This window comes from Fukomys damarensis, unplaced genomic scaffold (assembly GCF_012274545.1).
Source record: "Fukomys damarensis isolate Sample0158 unplaced genomic scaffold, DMR_v1.0_HiC HiC_scaffold_10, whole genome shotgun sequence".
Lineage (NCBI taxonomy): Eukaryota > Metazoa > Chordata > Mammalia > Rodentia > Bathyergidae > Fukomys > Fukomys damarensis.
In genome coordinates, this window is record NW_022900922.1 from 36,119,187 (window position 1) to 36,134,007 (window position 14,821).

The following is a 14,821-nucleotide window of genomic DNA, read 5'->3' on the forward strand; positions in this document are numbered from 1 at the left end:
AAAAAAAAAAAAAAAAAAAAAAAACAAAACAAAACAGGAAAATAGAGAGATTCTAGGCTCGCTATGGTTTGGGTCCTGGGTGTTTTCCAGAGACCCATTTGCAGAGCACTTGCTCTCTGGAGAAGTGCTGATAGATGGTTGCAGACCCTTTAAGAAGTGGAGCCCTGGGGGAGGTCTTCAGGTCACTGGGGGCATGGCCTCATCAACGGCAGCAGGATACCAGGCTCTTCCTCTTTCTGTTATGCCACCTGCTCCCACAATGGCTCATTGCCTTACCACAGGCCCCAAATAACAGAGCCAACTGACTATGGACTGAAGCCTCCAAAACTGTGAGTCCACTAAAGCACTTGTATTAAGTTGATCATCTCAAATATTTGTTATAATAGAAAGCTAACATAGCTGTACAAAAAATACACTGTAACTCAAACTTCCTCTTAAAGATACAAATTCTTACTGTTTGTGGAAATCTTACTAATTTTCAGATAAAAAGAGAGATACTTGTTCATGGCTAAGGTCTATAAATGGTTCTGAAGATGAGAAAAGAACTGAAACTCTCTTCCCCGTAAGATTTCTTTTGAGGTTGAAGAGCAAAAAACTTCCTCTTTGTGTCCTAGTAACAGATGTGTAGTGGGATGACAGCTGCACAGACAAAAAGGAAAAAATATTGTCTACAAGGCGGCTGTTCTGTTTTCTAATTACCCATTCTGGAATTAGAAAATAGAAACGAGGCTTCTAAAGAATTAATTTGTCATCATACACACAAAGGACTGAGGAGAAAAGAATAGTCTACTTGTGAAGGCTCAACAATATGAGTCTTCATACACGAGTCCTGTCTTGAGTTTAAGGCAGACTATCATACAAGAAGTCACATTGTGCACAATAACTAGGGTCTCTGTTCACAGAACACTGTACAATGGGTGGATTCATGAGTTGCTGAGGAACTCTGGAACATCAAGGAGGCCCCCAGCATCATCTCTGATCAGCAATGGGATCACTAAATCGTCGGTGCAACCTACCATCTGGAAGATGCTTAAACTGCTGTATGCCATCAACCCACTTTTCACAGGTCTTGGCAAAGTAGTCATACCCATACAGGGCTTCTAGAGGCTTCCTTGCCTTCTCGCTCCATTTAGAAACATCCCGGATTCCTGAAAAACAAAAGTATGGACTGGATGGGTTCTGTCTCACACCAAGGGAGTATCTCCCCTGCCTCACGCTCCAGCCACCTCTGAGCCTCACATCCGTGGGTCCATCTGGTAGGACAGCCTTCCCTGGTGTCGCATGCTCACTCCATGTCACCATCCCCGCCACCTCCCAACCCCTCTTCTCCAGCTCTTCTGCCAGGTGCTCCCTGCTCTGCTGCATTTCCTGCATCTGTGACTGTGTCTGCCTCCCCTTCAGGGCATGCAGCACCATGCTGCGCATCTGTGGTGAGGCCTCTGCCTCCCACGAAACAGGCCCTCAGTAAATACTCAGCACATGGATGAAATCTGCACCGAGCACTTCATGTCAATGCTGGGAGGTAAGGGGAAACATTCCCCTAATCAGGGTCACTGCTTAGGCACCATGTCCTCCACCAGTATCCAGAGGGACTGGTCCCAGGAGCCCCTGTGGGATCCAAACTGTGGGTGTGCAAACCCTACTCTAAAGTGACATACTACTGTGCAGAACCTGCACACATCTTCCATTCGCTGCCGCTCATCGCCAGCTGACTTATGATACCCACACACTTTAAATGTTACGGAAGCGTTTGTTACACTGTATGACCGGGGGACAAGGGCAAGAAGAAAAATCTGTACGTATTATGTACAAAGGTATATATTTTTCATCATGTTTACCAGAATCCAGGATGCAAAACTCATGGACCTCGATACAGAGGGCAAGCTATATGTATAAAGGAGTTTTTTTCTGGTACATTGAGAAACATATGCAAATTATGCATAAAATAACAAGTTCTGCTACTGAAGAAATAAACGCAACTATTCAGCTTAATCTTTTATCTATTTCTTTAAATATTGTGATAAAGACCCTAGTGGTCTTGAGCTTAATAAATATTGCTGAGAGCTTTCAGTGCTGCTAAAGGACACAGCTGAGAGACAAGACGTGCTGACAACATGAACTCGCATCAAAAACAATCCAGGGTCCGGACAGCGTGGGCACCTAGTGGGACTCAACATGCACTCACTGAATGCAGGGAAAACCACTGTTTACATTACTGCCTCTGATCAGGGTGGGCCTGAGATAGGAGGGGTCTGCCCTCGCTTCTGTGCACTGGCTTCCACATTCAGAGGTGAGCTGGGGTGAGCTGCCTACAGGACCAGGAAGGGCTGAACTGCTTTGCACAGCAGCCTAAAGACATCAGAGATGCATGATGCAGCCAGGAAATCAAGATGCGTTGGCTCGAGAAGAAGAAAAAGGAGTTGGAGAGTGGTAAAGGAGAGACAGGCTGGCAAGACAGTGTGGAGAAAGCCAGTAAAACATTTCCTCCAGAGGGACTGATGGGGTTGCTCAGTGATAAGACAGTGTGTGTGTCTGAGACCCGAGGCTGGATTCCTAGAACCTCCCTCCCAAACCATGAAAGGGCCGCTCTGGCAGCTGTACCCTGGCACTCTTGCCCTGGAAAACCTAGATCTTTCATGACACCAAGTCCTGATGCCTGGATGGAGACGGAGTAAGGAACTGGATCGAGGAAAGTGCTGCAGTGTCTGTGAGAGCACAGAGTGGGCTTAGGGAGGACTCCAGGGAAGAGGAGCAAGTGCCAGCCTTCTGAGCTCAGGCTCAATTGTTTCTTTTCAGGTAACGAGTGACAGTTCGCCCACCACCTGTAACATTGTGTCTGAGCACTTGACCCTCAGCAGTGTCACTTGCGGGCTCACACCCTGAAGACTGCTGCTGCTGGGCCTGGAGACAGTAGGGTGAGCTGTGCAGCAACACGGGAGATAAACCAGTTACCCGCTGGCAAGAGTGTCCCACTGTTCCAGAATACAGCACATGCCTGGCAACTTCAAGCAACATCACGAATGGATCTGAGATTCAAGATGCTATGAAAAAGGCAAGTCAGAGACAATGATTCAGGATGAAGCCACTTCTGTGAAGCTTGAAGAGAAGTCAGATTGTGCACTGCTTAGGAATGTAAGAGCACATTACAGGATGGTTTTCTCAAAGGCACAGAGTGGATTCACAAGGCTCAGCTGGAGGCTGGGGGTGAATTGGAAGGAAGCACACAAGGGCATCAGCAGTGGTCAACCACACACTCCAGGCTGGGTTCAAGGATGTCCTGCTTCATGTATGTCACATGGTTTTACTTGTAACTATCATAGTAGAAAATCAATTAGAAAGAAAAGTTCCCTGGGGTGCAAAGGTCCAGACCCTTTAAGAACCAAATGACCCACGTTTAACGTGAAGACACTTTTCTTGCTGAAATCTCAAGCTGTCACAGTGGAATAGCAAGAGATCCTTGTAACAAACTCACGAAGTAAAGGCGGGAGGGAGAGAGTTATCTGTAGGGATGTCATGTGCAGGGCGAGCCTTCAGACTCTCTCAGGAAGTGGCATCTAAGTCTGCAGGGGCAGGAAAGCCAGGAGCAGATGTGAGCCAGTGAGCCAGATGTGCACATCAGGCACAGTGGTCAAGGGTCCTGCCTGGGCAAGCCCAGCTATGCCCTAACTCACTCTGCAACACAGAGCCAGAGATCCTACCTCATTGCAGAGCAAACAGCGCTGTGGCTTCCTCAACAGTGCCTGGCATGGAACATGCACTCAAAAATACTCTTTGTATTTACATATTTACTTCAGCTAATTTATTTCAAGAAGAAGCCAGTTTTGCCCCAAAACATAATTACTGCCAAAAATTAAGTGGTAATTATGTTTCATGTTGAAGATCTCAGAATAATCATTTGAATCAAAGTGTTTGCTGATCTAAAACAGAACTCATTTGGATCCCAAAGAATCAGACACAATTCTCTTTCTGAGTCCTGGGACGGCAAAGAAGAGAACTCGCTTGCGCATCATCGGTTCATGAACACGCCATGGGCCACGTGAAAGCTGCCATGCATCAGTTCCCACTGACACAGCCTGGGCCAGTCCAGGTCTCTGCCTTCCGAACACTCATAATCCAGGGAGGAACTTACACGGTGACCCCTTACACACAACAGATGACACATTCGAGACGCCCCCAGGATGCTTGATACCACAGATGGCACCGCACCCTGTAAATACAGACAGCATGCTTTCTGCTATCCATCGTGGCCACGATGAAGCTCATTCACTGCCTCATGAAGGATTCTTGCCTATGAGGACAAAAGACTGTGAGAGGGAAGGACTTGGGGGAATGAAGTAAGGCATCTGGTAAAGCCACTGATCGCAGCTGTGGGAAAAGCAGGGTTGGTGAAGAGCAGAGAGGACCCTGGGTCCAGCAGCAGCAGAATGCAGTCTGAGTTCAGTGGAGAGGGAAGAGGAGGCTGAGCCCCAAGAGGTACCTCAGACTCAGGCTCACACGCCAGGTGGCTATGGGCCAGGACCTGAAGAACAGTGAGCAGGTGACGGACGGGAGAGGCCAGGAACCAAAGGACTCGGTTTCAGATCCAGGCAGGCCATGTTCTGGAGTACAGAACAAACCTTTAATAAACCTCCATGAATTGAATTCACAGAGTATGGTTTCTAAATCTAATGGAATTAAATCAGGTACCAATAGCATAAAAATATCCAGAAAACCTCAAGTATTTGGAAATTAGATAATACACTTCTAAAAAACTATGGTTGAAAGAGAAAGTCTGAAGGGATATTAGAAAATGTTCTGATCTAAATTAAAGTACAACTCATCAAAACTTGTAGGGGCGTGGTGGCACATGCCCATAATCCCAGCACTCAGGAGGCTGAGGCAGGAGGATGCTGCAAATTTGAGACCAACCTGGGCTACATAGTGAATTCAAGGCCAGCTTGAACACAGTGATACCCTGTCTCAAACACCAAACAAAATAAAACAAATAATCAAACTTGTAGAAAGCCTACAGGTAGCAGCACTTAGAATAAAATTTATACCACTAAATGCTTCTGGTAGAAGGTCTCAAATCAGTAACCTAAGCTTCTATTTTGGGACTAGGAAAAGAAAAATCAAACTGAAACCCAAAGGAAGCAGAAGGAAGAAAATAAGTGATCAGAACAGAAACAATGAAGCACTGGGAAAGCGGTGAAGTAAGGCAGCAGCCACAGGAAAAGGGGCGGTACTTCGGAGGAGGCCCTGCCCACCCCTGCAGGCTGACAGCAGGGTACAGGGGGCAGAAGTGGAAGACACAGGAGGAGCAGAGGCTTCCTTGCCACAGAGCCAGTGCTAGCACAGGACAGTAGGAGGACAGGCAGGACTGGTCCCTGAAGCAGACTCAGCACTCAGGACGCTTGCCCGTAGAGCTTACTAAGGCTTCACAGAACAGTGAAGACAGTGAGCCTCTTCATGGGCTGCAAACTTTGTGCAGGGAAAGAGTGACTTTCCAGGTTGGGTGCAGGTACTGACACGAGGGGAGAAACGCCTGCCCCATCTAGACCTGCCCACAGGGGCTGCTGGAAGCACACCTGGGACAAAACGCTGCCAGCCTGAGGGAGGTGGGGAGATGCCTCCGGCCAGCTTCTCCTTTTCCCTAGGCACTGGCAACAGTACCCAAGCGTGTTGTTAGCATACAGGCCCCAGGCAGCAACCGAGAGTGGAAGAGGAATGGGAAGGGGGTGGTGGCCACCCAGGTTTGGTCTCCGTGCCTCACAGAACTAGCTTCTCTGATTTCCATCCAGACCTCACAAAAGCAGGTGACCCATAGGTTGCATTTTATCGGCCCCTGCTCCGTGCCTCAAACTTCTGCAAAAGAAGCCTGAGGGGCAACCTTAACAATGCAAATAGCACAGAATTTCCAGAGGGCTCATATTTGAGTCCTTTTACATTGGCTGACTCCAGATGCGATTATGAGTAAAACTTCCCACCCCTTCCCCGATTCACTGTCAGTGGCAGCCAACGTAGAGCGTGCCTTTCCTTAGCCTTTCCTGAGTGGCAGGAGTTCTGCTTCTGGAAATAAGAAAGCTTCCTGGAAATAGACAGACTGGTTAAACTGAACTGCTTTTCTGAGAACTCAGTCAGGAGCTTGTCAGCACATCAAGGTACCCGACCTCCCGCTAGCACGGGGGCAGAACCTACCCTGATAGATCCTTTCATCCTCATCAGTGACGTAGGCATTTGCCCCCCAAATCACCATCTTGCTGATGTAGGATGGGTATTTGGCAGCAGCGATGAGAGCGGTTATGCCACCGTCACTCCACCCCAGCAGGGAGACCTTCTTAAAGTTCAGCGCCTGTGACAAATATGATGAAACACGTGGCTCAGTCCCAGTGCTCCTCTGTCTGGCCGCAAGTCGGTAATGCCTGGAATCGGTGCAGGCCCGGGCCTGGGCTAGTGTCAGTAATAAAGGAAAAGTCGTGATCACCACACCACAGAAAACATAGTGCTCCCTCTCACTGAGCTCTGACAGAAACGCAGCTGTTACAGGAAGTTGAGTACACAGCACTGGCTGACTGCTGAGGGAACTCTGTCTTCTGCTTAGGTGAAACATCCAGTGATTACCTGTACTTGGACACGACAAATTGTGGCTACACCTGTGCACGTCTGTGTGCCTGGCCAGGGCTTTGGGAGCAAGTATGCAGCTCAGAGAGGGACTGCAGATTTCCTGGGGGAATGAAGTAAGGCATCCGGTAAAGCCACTGACCGCAGCTGTGGGAAGAGCTGGCCGGAGACAGGTTGGAAGAGAATGGCATCACAGGGAAGCTGTGTAAGCCCCTGGGACCTGAAAATGTATGTAGCACAGAGAATGGACAAAGACGACATCTGGGAGATGCTTCCTCCGAACAGAAACAGAATAAAAGTTAAGGAATGAACAGATATTACTCCCACAGATTTTCCGCTGGGATTATACAATGGAGGAACTACTATGGATAATAGGTTGGCACTGTCTTTAAGAGAATATTTGCCTTTTCTACAATCCAGCACACTGTCTCCTAAGTTCTATGCAACTCTCACACACGTTCCAGGAGACAGGCTCAGTATATCCACTACAGCAAAAAATCAGACCTGAAGTATCCACAAACAACAGAATGTGCCCTGCGCTCCCATGTGATGGGAGTCATGTGGTATCACCTGGCTAGAGAGAAAGAACAACAATTAAACAAAATAAATGAAGAGGTGCCCTGCTATCCTCCTGTGCCTTCTGTGATACCCACCTTCATCAAATCCACTGCATCTTTTGCATCTCTTTCAAAGAAGTCCAGCGGGAAATCTCGGTCTGGGGGCCTGGAATGCCCATATCCTCGAGGATCCCAGGCAACCACTGTGAAGAGCTTCTTGCTTAGGCTCTTAAGTTGGGGTACAAAATCTGTCTCTCCACTTCCTGAAAACAGACACTTTTGGTTATCTCTGGTGAATGCTTTCACTGTATCAAACACATCAGAGTAAAAACAGAAGCAGCAATAATCTTAAAGTTGTGTCTACTCAGAGGTGGCCATTCAGAGGTGAATCAGCCTAGCAGACTGGGTTGAAGAGGAACCGAGACCTCAGCCCTGCCTCCGACCGCCCCCTAGTGGCTCTTTTGAAAAGGACAGGGGTCCTTTGACCTGCGTGGTATTCTGACTTGCATGCCTCTTCTTATCCCCACTCTCATTTTTAAAGAATCAATGAAACTGTATAAACAAACTTACCTATACACTATGCTTCTGGGGGGTTTTAAAAAATAAATGATTTTCAAATGAAATAAATCCCAATAACATCTATAAACAAATTTATTAGATTTGGTTCAAGTTATTCAAAGGAGAATTCTAAAATTTAAAAACTGAGCTAATCTGAATAGCCCTGAAAATTTTATTTTGTAGTTATAATTAAAAATCACTGAAAAGGGGTACATGAGATAAACTAGTTGTCTCATTAAAATAATACAAAAGAGCCTCCGCTAATGAGCAGAACTGCGTTGAGTCACAGGCAGCGTGACCAGCCTTGGTGGGTGGTGGTGTGGTCACCCCACTGCAGTGTGGAAGGACAGCCCCACAGGCCAGGTAAGCATTTTCCAGGAAAGCTGCTCGATTTCTGAGGCTGCAAGTGAATACTGAACACCTTGCCCAATCAGCTATGCAGTGTGGTCAAACTACAGTGAATGTTTACATTTTAAAAATTATTATAATAAAAGACACACTGCCACGAACCCCCCCTCAACACATTTCCCTTGCTGCTTCTAACACATTTATCCTACTGTTCCTGCCACTTTCTTCCTGAAGCAATTCTCAAAGTCCTCTTCATGAGTATCTTTATGAGGTGTGATAAAAAATACGACTATTGCTGCCGAGTGCCATCCAACAGAAAGGCAGGCTTGAAAAAGGTGACAGTGAGTCCTTATCAGCCTTACTCACAGGATCTGGTACCATGCAACTTTTGGCTCTTCCTTAAAGTCCAAATGACCATAAAAGGTACGTCTTAAATTAATTCAGCATATCAAGGCAGCCATCAGAGCACAATGAAAGACATTCATGAAAGAGGATTTCCAGACCTGCTTCAGCAAGGGGCAAGAATGACAGGATAAATTCAAAGCAAAGGGGAGTATTTTAAGGATTCATGGCAATGAATCTTTTATTATAACACATTTTAAAGTTTAAACATTTATATTTTTCTATCACAATGCAGAGCTGTAATAGAAAATATATTTCTAGAAGATGGAGGATCACTTGCCATTATCAAGGTTGATCATTCTCCCTGCCAAGATGTTCCTTTCTTAAGATTAGGTAAGTCACGCAGGCAATCCAACCCCAGAGGTAATCGGTGGCCCTCCAGCCTGTGTCTACTGCTAGCATGTGGGCTTCTTTTGCATCCCTATGCTGGAGGGACATCTGTGGGGAATGACCCTAGAGGGGCAGGTTTTAGACCTGGTCAATGACTGTGATAATGCAAGAATGGAAATCTGGCCTGGTAAATTGTCCTTACAGATGACCTTGGCAATTGGAGTAAAAGTTATCCTTCATCATAACTTAATGGAAAAGGTACTAAATACTATCTGCACAGTGGGCCCACATTAGCTGAGGCTGGGCCAAGTACAACCATAAATTAAATGAAAACTTTTAGCACTTTCCTATTCCTAGAGAGAAACAAATCACCAGGAAATGAGTACATATAGGGATTATTTAAATAAAAAAGAAAGCAACAATGCTAACCTCCTTAAAACTAAAATTTGCATGTCCTCGGGTCACCGTAAATTTTCCCTGAACTTCTCATGAGGCTGAGAGCCAGTGGGCTTTACTATAGAGGCCCCACACAGCAACCAGGGTGATACGTTAGCCTCATTTTGTCCCTTAAAAGATGTTAAATTTGTCTCCTTGCCTCTTATTTTAATCGAAAGGATCAACCACAACAGTAAACAATCCATCCCGGTTTTAGCAGTGCAAGTCCCACATCTTGGAAAATCCCTGATACCAGGCAAACTAGGATGGCTGTTCACCTACTCACCTTCCTTCAAATACTCTTCCCTCACCCTTTCCCTGGACCCGCTGCTCTCCCAAAGCGTAGGCAACCATGGTTTTACAGTGTACTCCCACGAGAAAAACTGGGCACTTAGTGGAATTAAAAACATATACAGCAAAAAGTTATCTACTTTTCTCAAGTTTGACTGCAGCAAACATTCTTGAAAATATTCTGTCAAATTAACGATCAATATTTCGCATCTACCACCGTGATGTGTTAGAAGTTAGAGAGCAAGCAAAAAGAGCATCCATTAAATATGTCCAGACCCAGCATCCCGGGAAGCAGCAGGACTGGGTGTTCGCCCTCTCCAGTTCTCTGGTAATGTAGGTGAACGCCATTCACAGCTATTTTGCCAGAATTTACTGAGGTGCTGGAAGAAAAAAAAAAATCCCTATTATTACTTATTTAACATGCCAAGTTTATCCTTTCAACATGACAAGACAGCCACTGTGCATGCATGAGTCAGCTCCAGCATCCTGCAGGCTTTGTGGGTTATTTTCGTGTACCTGTCTCCAACCCTAAACAGTGACACGAGTTTGCTCCTTTCTTAGCAGATTGTAAATATGATGCTGGTGACCGTAAAGCAGCCACGCCCATAACTGCTCCACAATCCAGCACCTACCTGGACTCTGCGTAGCACAAGACAGAGATGCTGCCAGTGTCTGCCCTGCCGAGGGACGTGTGTGCCCCACAGGGTCCTCGTTAACCTCTCCTCAGCTGTCCTTCCGGAAGCTCCAGAACAGACTGTCCAGGGCACCCCCATACAGCAGCTCCCCACCAAGTGGCAGGCAGGTGACCAAGGGACATGTGCAACGGACATGGCTGCCACGCTGCCAGGACAGATGCTGGAGGAACCACTCGCTCCTCTTCTAGCATGGGCATCAGGGTTTACACCAAATACTAACTTCCTTTCTGTTTTACATTCTCCCTAGCCTTACCTCTTCTCTTGGTCAAAATGATTACTGAAATGTAGCACATGTGAGAAAACAAGGTCTTGTTTCTTTTTTGGTTTCATTTGATTTGCAGACTTTAAATAAAGAATGCAGAAAAAAAATGGGCTGAACACTAGTACACTGCATCCTAACACGTAAAATTTGGAAGTTTAATTTTTAGAAATCTGTAAGACAAAACTGAGAAGAAGGCCTGACGTGTAGACATTATCTACAGAAATCCTATTAGAAGAGCAATAACAAAGACAATCAACTCTGTCAATTTATTAACATCCTATTCTTTGGAGAGTTCATTTTTATTGTTAGGATGGCTGTAGATATCTTAGGAGCAAGACAGAGAAGCAAATAAATGGAGTCTATAAATAAAGATTTGTTCAACAAATGCTTGTTTATCAGTATTTCTGCTTTGTTCACCATCTGGGGGAGGGACTAAAAGCCACATAGGATTGCTCTGAAAGCTCAGGGAGGGCTGCACACTGAGAAAAGCACTTGAGGCAGCTGGGCTGGGCCCCTTGGGGAAGCTCTTCCCAGTATTTCCTGCATTTACTGAATTAAATGAAGTCACTCCCTGGGCAGAGCTGACTAGCATTCACAGGCCTTATTAGCAGTAAAAGACACAGTGCCATCACTGGCCTTTATTACTTGGGGCCCCAAAGGCGAGGCAGAGTGAACACGCTTGTAAGTCATTTTGCCCCATGAGGAGCTGTGTAATAGGGAACTATCCTTTTCATTGTGCAGAGCCTGTCAGTCTGCAGGACTGAGGCCTAGAGTTCTCACAACTCTCCATCTCCCCGGGCACTGGCTCATCTGTGATTCTTTCCACTGGCTTCTGTGCTCATTCCCAAGACGCTTCTGTAAAACCCTGACTTCTCGAATTTGGCTGTATTTGTTATGACTTCCTATTCTATATTTCTTTTTGTCTAGTCATCATCTTCCCATATCCTCTTGGTTGCCCACAAGGAATGTGGAGACCAAACCAAGCAGCCCAAGGTTTAGCAGAAAGGGAACTCAACACCAGGAAGGATTTTCAAAGGCAGAAGACTTGGAAGGTGCCTTAGAGGAGAGGCAGAGACAGACAGCACTGGGGTGGGTAGAGGTAGCTGAGGAGAGAGCAAAAGCAGCATTTGAGATAAAAGTCCACAGGTGGCTAAAGTTCTAAACAAAGGATGTGATGGGGAGGGCACATCCCTACCAAGGGACGCAGTGGGACAAGCCAGTGCTCAGCCTCCCAGGAGTGTGGAGACAGAACTGGAGTTGGGACCAAACAGTGAAGGGTTCTGCAGTGAGGCTGGGGGGGGGGCAAGTGCTTTGTTGTCAACATCCTGTGTGCTGTCACGCCAGAGGTACCAGCAGTCACATCAGACATCAGCTGGGGAACAGCGTCTGATGAAAACCTGCCCTGAGTCTCCCAGCGGGAGAGAAAGACAGAGGACTTATGACCAAAAGCAAATGAACTTCAAACACAAGAAAAAGGTTTATTTTGAAAGATACAAGTTTTTGAATGCTGATTTATTTTCCCAGAAATACAAGATAAATGAAAGGAGTACAGACAGCACCTCTGCTCCAACTTATCAAGTGGCCTCTTAGAGCAGTCAGTCAGGCCTGGGACCAACAGTTGTATGTGTACTGTAAGAAAGTCAGGCCAAGACCAGGCCTCGAGCAACCCTAACATGTCCATGGTACTTGAATCACATCTGAATCTGATGCCCAAGTTACACTTAGTCAAACCCTCTGGGGCAGAAACCAGGCATGTGCGTTTTTTAATTTCCTTGGAAAATTCTAATAGGCAACCGAGATTGAGAATGACTAGTGCGTCTCCCCTAAAAGCAGCCTTCCTACCCTGTGCTGGTCTCGACTCCCTCTCTGGGAGGCCAGACTGGCAATCTGCTGCAAAGGAAGATGGCAAGGAACACTGCAACTGTACCAGGGGATGACTGCTTCCTTTAAGGAGGTTGAGGGCCCAGGGAGGAAGATACCACAGCTTGGAGCCAACAATTAAACCAATTGCAGCCTTTGTTACTTTGTGTCAGAGATCTGGCTGCTGAGTTTTATTTATGTTACTCATTTCACTCTGTGGTACACATCATACTTAACCTAATTTTACCACTGAGGAATGTGAGGACAGGTAATTTGTCTAGTCACACTGCTTGCATTTGGCCAGGCTAGGTTGATCACCTGAGGGTCTGGCACCACAGCCTCAGCACTTTGCTTTGAGATAAAAATGGAGGTGACTTAATAAGATCCCTCTTTCAAAATCCTCATCATTTATATTCAGCTATTTATTTTTTTCTGGTACCACCAGGAAACGAACTCAGGACCTTGTGTTTGCTAGGCAAGCATGGTGCCACTGAGCTACATCCCCAGCCCTCAGCTATTTCTTATAAAGTAAGTATTAGCTATAATAAAGTATTAGGAACCTGAAGGCTTGAATTCACATGAATTATGATGACTTATTCTTACTCCTTTTAATATGGTATTCTTGTTTGTGTCATTAATAACGATAATTACTTAGTACTTATGTAGCAGGCCTTTTACAATGTTTCAAATCTTTACAAACTACAAGAAAGAAGGCTGAGAGAAGGGAGTCACACAGCTAGAGAGTGGTAGTGCTACTGGACTCCAGAGGCCAAGCTTTCTAATTTCACAGTGGCTTTGTGCCTACCCGGGTGGGGCTTAGCCCTGGGGGCCACATTCAGTAGCACCGCAACAGAGATGGTGGCAGGCATCTGGGAGGATGGGATCTGATATTTCCACAGAGTGCCCCAGGGCTGAACTTGAAAAATACTTTTCTTTGGCAGATTATTAGGTTCTGTAAATTATTAATATTGTAACTGTACACAATATACTATACCGGGTAGCAAAGACTTTTTGACCTAACCTAGGTACAATTCCTCTTAGAGATTATGAAACAGGAAAAGGATCAAAGTTCCAAATAACAGGCTTACACCCAAGTTTTCAATATACAACTCAGTTGTAGCTTAGATGCTGGCTGTTTTGAAACAAAAAAAATTTTTTTTTTTTTTTGAGACAGGGTCTCATTGCATAGTTTACGATGACCTCAAACTCTCTATATGTATAGCCCAGGCTGGCCTCAAACTGGTAGCCATCCTCCTGCCTCAGCCTCTGCAGCGCTGGGATGACAGGTGCATATTATCAGGCACAAACATTTTACAGGAATGCTTTTACCCACTCGAATGGAGCTGCGGCCTTGTTTTAGAATGAACTAGTACCCACTCACTGACCGTTTTCTCAGGTTACAAGACATACTAATTTGCAACCACATTTATTAAACAGCAGGACAAAATCCAGAGGAGCTTGTTGTTCAGAGATACTTTAGCCAGACCAGTCTACAGTGCCTCGAAAAACACGGCCTTCCAACAACGATCAACCTACACAACTGCGGTGTTAAGAACAGTAACCTTATCTTAATCCCTTTCTGTAAACAGGAAACTGAATAAAATGCCCAGTTTCACTGCTGAAACTCAATAAAGCTTAACAAAGCTGTAGCACTGACATGTTTTTCCATCTGTAATGAAAAATCTAATAATTCTAATGTAATAAAAGAAACCTAAACCAAACATGAAACTCAGTTAATCGCATTATGAAAATTTAAATCTGCTCAGATTTGCCCTATCTTCTTCCAAATTAAGTTTTCAAATCAGTAGTTTCCACATTAGATTAGCTAAAGTCTAAGTATTAGGTACCGCTCTGGCATCGCCTCCCCCAGTCACTCATCAAACGGTTCCACCTACAGTTAAATACATATATGTATTGTGTACGTTTGTGTGTGTGTTTGTGTAAAAGCAAACTTCAGGCTGCTCTGTTCACAATTTCTGCCAGAATTTCTTGGGACCCATTTGAAAGACACTAGGACAGAGGTTAGCTAGGGCTTTTTGTTTGTTTAATCTGAAAAGGGTAGCAAAAGGAAGAGAAAAACGCAGATTTTGTGCATTTCCACACACCTACGTCAGACACTAGGAGTGAGGTCTGGAACTTGAATTTTCAGTTTCCCGAGGAGATTCTCCTGCACATTAAAGTTCGAGAGCAGCAAACAAAAATTACCCTTAGGAAATGTGGGGCCCGAGACCTAAGCGTGGCCAGTACGAGGAGGGGTATCGGCTCACAGAGCTAAGCGGCGGGTTTCTGAAGTACGGGGCAGGAGTGACAACTGTCCTCTTCAAGAGCTGACCGAGCGACGGGCTGAGAACAGGGTTTGGCTCAGAGGGCGAGTCCGAGATTGCGCCGCATTTATCTGCGGGTTCTCTCCTCCGCCCGCGGAATCCTGGCAGGCGGAGGCAGCCCCGCGCCCCACAGCCGCCCGTCCGCCCGCAGGGACAAGG

General features: G+C 45.9%; 1 protein-coding gene across 1 annotated transcript in view; it reads right to left on the bottom strand.

Moving 5' to 3' along the window:
- Bphl (biphenyl hydrolase like) overlaps positions 1 to 14,821 on the bottom strand; it is a 28,223-nt gene that overhangs the window by 12,563 nt on the left and 839 nt on the right. The window contains exons 3-6 of the mRNA XM_010623058.3: positions 9,798 to 9,901; positions 7,254 to 7,420; positions 6,178 to 6,331; positions 1,017 to 1,148 (exon numbers count right to left, since the gene is read on the bottom strand). Coding sequence (XP_010621360.1) covers positions 1,017 to 1,148; positions 6,178 to 6,331; positions 7,254 to 7,420; positions 9,798 to 9,901 — 557 coding nt within the window. The remainder of the gene's footprint in view (positions 1 to 1,016; positions 1,149 to 6,177; positions 6,332 to 7,253; positions 7,421 to 9,797; positions 9,902 to 14,821) is intronic.